We start from the raw sequence: 6,196 nt of genomic DNA, 5'->3' as shown, positions 1-6,196 counted from the left end.
TGGACATCCCAGCATTTGCAACTTTACAGGGGTGAGAATGGGACAAAAACACATTTGTTATTTGGCCCCACTCTCATTTCCAATTTCCAGGGGTAATAATGGAATTGTATATTGGAATGTTAGACCATTGTTCTTGCCCACTTTGATGAACAGCATACAGTCTTGTGGCAGTTAAATGTTGGGAAAACGAAAAATATAAAAAAGGGAAAGTTGCACAGCGTACGGCTTGATGGGAATCCCCGACCCGATAGGGTCGTGGATGGGGATTGAGGTCCCCGCCCCACTGCAACTCCATATATATATATATATTAAATAAATTATTATATTATATATATTATATATATCAAAACATATTTAAAACATTATCTATAATTTAAAATTTTTATTTATTTTAAGTAAATTTATTTTTCAAAAAAATATTGTTATCTAAAATATTTTGGAGATTTGGGTTCTCATGGGGAATCCACCTCTATTGGGAATCGGGGATAAAAGACAAATTTTATCCCCGGCGAGATCAGGGATGGGGATGGGGATTAATTTCAGACTTGGGGTCGGGGACAGGAAATATAATCCCGCCTCGAACTCGCCCTATTGCCTTTCCTACAGTTACTCTTATAAGTTGCACAATTTATTCAATCTCTTTTGGTTTTAAAATGTTTTGATTGATAGTATGAATGATACTGATCTTTTTTTATAAAGGAAAACCTTTCTCTAAATATTGATTAAAGGAAAGAGTTCAACCAGTATATACTAGATAGACATGATACAAAATCTTGTAATCAATCAACCGGTATCATAGAAATGGTATCATGTCTTTCCAGTAGCATGGAAACCTTTCTGGTTATTTATCAAATTCATGGGGGGTTTTGATTGCTCAAAACTCTTCTGGTAGCATGTCTTTCCAGTAGCACCGATTTTTTTCTAAACACAAATACAGAAGAAGACCAATGCAAAGAAAGCCAACATATTCGCTTCTCTTCTTGGGCGTTTTGCTTGGAGAGAAGGGCAAAACAAATATACTTTGCTTCTTGTTTAAAGTTCTAAAGAGCCCAATTATTCCTTCGTGTACGTTCCAAGGTTGAACCTGACATCAAACATTGATGATTACATGTCCTTTACTTATTGTGGCTATGGTATCTCCAAAAGGATTGGTTTGGAATTTGAATTCGCTGCAGGATACTTCTTATTCTTCCATATTAAGTACGAGAAGGGAATAATTTCACTTCAAAGGAAACATTGGATGCTCATTGTATATACATCCTTATTCTTCCATTGTCATCAAGGATGTCGTATTTCATTTTTCTCACAAAATAACTAAAGCAAGAAGAGAAAGAGTCCAGTGGATAGAATGCAAGAAGCTGCTCCTCCCCCTCGCAATTACCAAAATTTCGAGCCCTGGTTGGATATGTCAGATTATGGTGGATATAAAATTTGCATTGTTCATCTTCCAGGTGCCTCTCTTCTTCCCTGTCGTTATTAATGCCTTTTTTACAATAGTACATAATTAGAGTTCACATATGTGCCCGAGAGAGCTTGTCCCGCGGGCGCTTCATAGCACAACTGAGCAGTGTATTAAGAACATTTTCCAATGATAAATACGATGATGTTCTCAATGCACACTGAGATATGCCCGTGGGGAGCTGATGAGATTTCATTAATTGGGTTTTGTCAGGTGCGCTGATGATACATTTCCTGCCTAATCAATCAGTTCTCAATTTAGTTTCTAAAAAGTCAATTTTTGGAAAGGATGAAAAAGGGAAAATCTATGATGCCCGAAAGACATATATGATATGGGAAGGGATTTGATCAATCATAATAAAACCACCTGATTGATTCCTACTTACATGATGCCAGTTGATTGGTTGTAAGTTTTTCCATATCATATCTATCCGGCAATAGTCGAGCCCTTTTCAAAAATCATATTTTAGTGTTTGTCTGGTCACCAGCTTTAATGCAAAAAGCCCTTTTCGAGCTTTTTCACCAAACAAATTTCTTTTGGCCGGCTTATGGCTTCTCCAACGAGAAAAGACAGAGAAGGCTTAGGCCTTATTTTTATCTTTTATTTTGTTAATTATTCTAGGTACGTAAAATCGAAAACGTTGATTTAATTTGCAGCTATTTCTTTCATTACATCAGAGAGAAATTAAACAAAAATTTTTGTTGAACCATCATCATGTGAGTTGTGACCTTCAATTCCTAAGCATAAAACCATGGCTTCAGCTGGGCTTCATCTTTTGCACTTGCAGATTTTAAAAGTGAAATGTTAAAATTTCAACTGGACCGTTCCAATAACTTGAAGATCAGTGGAGAAAGATGCATTGAAGACGACATATGGAGTCGTTTCCAGGTGGAGTTTCAGCTTCCCAAAGGCTTCTCAACAGATGAGGTTCTTTATCGTAAGGATAATGGAGTACTTTACGTTCTATTTTTTACACCACAAGTCCAACTTAAATCAACCACACAAGAAGAAAAGAGTAGAGAACCAACAAACGAGCCACAACTCAACAAGGGTCAAAGCAATAAGGATCATCCGGACTATACAAGTGATAAAAGACCTCTTGGTGACGGCAAGACTACTGAAACTGATAGTTCTAACAACGTGGCCCAAAATACTATAGAGAAGGACAAAGAACAGGATTATGAATCTGGTGACAATGGGAAACTTGCGAATAGAATGGACGGACAACAAGACAAGAAGGATGAAGGTGATCAGAAGCCTGCGGATGATGGGATAATTGGCAACGAAGGCAAAAAAGAACAGCAGATTAACGAGTCAAAATCAGATGATGAGCATCAGAAAGAGATCGTCCCAACTAGTAGTCCTGGTAATCAAATGAATGGCAAAGGCAAGATTAGTGAACCTACTACTGCCAACGAAGTGGCCCAAGAGGCTACCGAGGGAGAGACGAAGGGTACTACTTCTGACGACGAAACAGGGAAGATTATTGTCAGTAGAAATGGAGATGATGGCGACAAAGGTAATGTGTCCATGAACGATGGTGCAGTGGTGAAGACAAGGTTGGTCGAAAATATTGTGATAGCTAATGGCGGTAGTGAACCTGGTTACAAAACGGATTGGAATAATAGGTATAGTCATTTGTCCATTTCCATGGCTGCAGCTGTCCTAGTGATGATATCCTTTGCTTTCTATACAACTTATAGACTTAGGACCTCTAGAAAGTCTCAATGATTGATTACATTTATCACGATTACATGTACATTTTTATTTCATTCATTTACTTGCAAATGGAAGGATGAAATGACTTGAAGGAATTGGACTTGAAGGCTTTGTAATTTTAGGGTTTTCAAAATCATTAATGATAGTGCGCGATCTAGTGGCTCCTAGCTGGAAGGTAGCTCACTTAGCTGGCTGGTCGAACTGCAAGAAAGATGCGCTTAGAGTACCCGGGGTGGCTGACCTCGTGTGGTCAGTCCGATGCTTAAGTTAGTATCTGGTGAATTGCGAGATGAAATCAAGTGAACTTGAGAGCTAGAATGCACTAAATCGCACGTACCTTGTATTCTGGGGGTAGGAGCCTTTATATAGTTGAGCGGCCGTGGCTCTCACGGAACACCTCCGAGATCCACGGCCCACGCTACTAGGAATCCGTTCCGCACCGGGGGGTGATCATCATGTTAGTAGATAAGGCTTATCGTGTCCACCCGATCCTGGCAGGCTTCTAGAAATCTGCTACATGTCACCTCGGTAGGTTTGGCCGTCCTAAGCTACCCGGACCTCAGTCCTAGCCGAGGTGGCCCGACTTGCTGAGGTGCCAGATAATGCTGAGTCACACGTCTAGTCACCAGGTCGTGTTCACGTGTCCGCTGTTTGTAGGTCGGGCCAAATCACCCCTCATCAATTGTCCCCCACAACTCGTGCCAGGGGTCCTAACCTGGTGCGAGGAGTTCATGGCGTGATTTAGTCGGTTTGGCCCGGTCCCCTTCGGGTTGATATCCAGTTCGGTGGTCAGACTGCAGCGATCCACCCGGTTCGATCGAGGAACCAGGTTGCGTATGAGGGACATGCGGACGTCACGCTGATTCCAAACTCCGTGGACGTCAAAATGTGCACTTAATTGTTTTCGGCCTCGGGAGGTGTGCGACCGGTTTTCACGAGAACCGTAGGATCTCTTTGATCTAGACCATCCAAGATCGACTATCGTGACTATAAATAGGGGCCTTAGGGTCCCATTCTTGTCACTTTGCTTTGGAATTTTGGCGATTTGGAGCTCGTAAAACTAGCTTCCAAGTCGGTGGTGTCCACCTTTGTCTTCGAGGTCGCTTTCTTCTTTCCTCGGCTAAGCTTTCTTCGTTCCAGTTCGCTTCCTTGTTCTAGTATGAGTAGTAGTAGCTTCCTTGTTCCAGTACATCCCGAGGTCCAGATAAGTTTGGTCCTTCCATTTTGTCACCCGAGAAACTCCGAGCTCTGATCGTCAAATACAATCTTCCTAATAACCTCAGATACTTCATCCCCTTGGAGGGATTTCCTTGGAAACATGATCATGACGAGATCACGATATTCGAGGAGCAACTCACTGATGGGCTACGCTTCCCTCTTCACCCTTTCATTGTTGAGGTCCTCAAATATTTTAATACCACCGAGGATCAGTTGCACCCGAACTCGGTTCGAACCATAGTTGGGACCATCTCTGTTTTCCATGACTTCAACCTTCCCTTGGACATAGATACCTTTAGTTCGCTTTGTGGCATCAAGAAAAAACCTATCGACCTCATACAGAAGGATAAATGTAGTTATTACATCTCATATTGACCTGAGTATAAGATTCTCCATGAGTACCCAAACTAGGTTCCACCCTAGAAGAGGAGATACTTCACCATTACTACTGAAGGGGGGTGGCCTTTTCCGACGCACTGGAGGACCAACATTAGTGACCCCAGGGACAAGCTCAATGAGGAGCAACGAGAAGATATGCACTTCTTAGTGGACCTCGATCTGAAGGCAGAGGATTACTTGGCCGAGAAGATGCTCATTGAAGTCGGGCTGAGTCCTCTAGGTAGGTCACCACCTTGACCACCTTGACACACACACTTGTCTTTCCCTTGTATTTGCCTTTAATTACTTCAGCTAATCTGGTGTCTGATCTCTATAGGAGCTATGTTGGATATCCCTTCCATTGCCCTCTTTGGGGACATGAAGAAGAGGATGAAGTGGAAAACATCTTGAGGTGACGCTTCCTGCAAGGTCGCTGACAAGCCTGCCATTGACCCCGCAACCACTGGTACGACCATGGAGCTTCCAGTCATTAACCTGGTTGAGGAAGACCATGGAGCCTCTAGTCATCCACAAGCTCGAGAACGACACATAGACCAAGAAGGACTTGGTCGAACACTTGATGAAAGAAGTCGACGAGTTGAAGGTCACCTTGTAGGAGCATGAGGCCATCTTCAACGAGGAGATTAAGGGGGCTGGGGATACCGCCGTCGCCGCTTACAAGTGTTCACCGGCCTTCCATAAGCTGAAAATGGAAATCGGCACAGGTGCTTATCGGAAGGGCTTCAAGCTCTGTTGGTGAATACGATGACTTTAGATAAGAGCAAATAAGATCTAAACTTTTCAATAGCAAATACTACTACAAGTAATTCCTTTTCGGTAGTGGAATAGTTTTTTTGTACTTCATTCATGGTCCTACTTGCATAGTAAATGGTATGAAATTTCTTACCTTTTCTTTGCCCTAAAACTGTGCCCAAGATATCATTACTTGCATCACACATGATTTCGAAGGGTAGTTCCCATACAGGGGCTGATACAATAGGGGCTTGAATCAATTTATCCTTAAGAGTGTTGAATGCATGCAAACAATTATCATCGAATTCAAAAGGTACATCTTTAACTAACAGATTTGTCAAGGGTCTTGCTATTTTAGAAAAATCTTTAATGAATCGCCTATAAAAACCTACATGTTCGAGAAAACCCCTAACATCCTTTAATGATTGAGGTGGAGGAAGCTTTTCAATCAGTTCTACCTTAGCTTTATCTACTTCGATGCCCCTGGAGGACACTTTATGTCCTAGAACGATTCCTTCCCTAACCAAGAAATGACATTTTTCCCAGTTCAAAACAAGGTTAGATTCCTCACACCTTCGTGAAAGAATGGTAGGATCCATCTAATGGACGCCATAATGGATGCGGAATGGGTGGGCGAATTTCAAAAATTTTCCTACCTTCTTCCAACTG

At 41.8% G+C, this 6,196-nt stretch overlaps 1 protein-coding gene across 1 annotated transcript; it reads left to right on the top strand.

Moving 5' to 3' along the window:
* The first annotated feature begins 1,271 nt into the window (after positions 1–1,271).
* On the top strand, positions 1,272–3,395 carry LOC104587728 (uncharacterized). The gene is made up of 2 exons (XM_010245446.3): positions 1,272–1,451; positions 2,247–3,395. Exons 1-2 carry the CDS (start codon positions 1,349–1,351, stop codon positions 3,188–3,190), a joined length of 1,047 nt encoding a protein of 348 aa, XP_010243748.1. The 5' UTR covers positions 1,272–1,348; the 3' UTR covers positions 3,191–3,395.
* Positions 3,396–6,196: the final 2,801 nt, after the last annotated feature.

Source organism: Nelumbo nucifera, chromosome 6, assembly GCF_055504915.1.
Source record: "Nelumbo nucifera cultivar China Antique chromosome 6, China Antique-T2T, whole genome shotgun sequence".
NCBI lineage: Eukaryota > Viridiplantae > Streptophyta > Magnoliopsida > Proteales > Nelumbonaceae > Nelumbo > Nelumbo nucifera.
The sequence above is the reverse complement of the archived record's forward strand: the minus strand, read 5'-3'. Positions and strand labels throughout refer to the sequence as shown.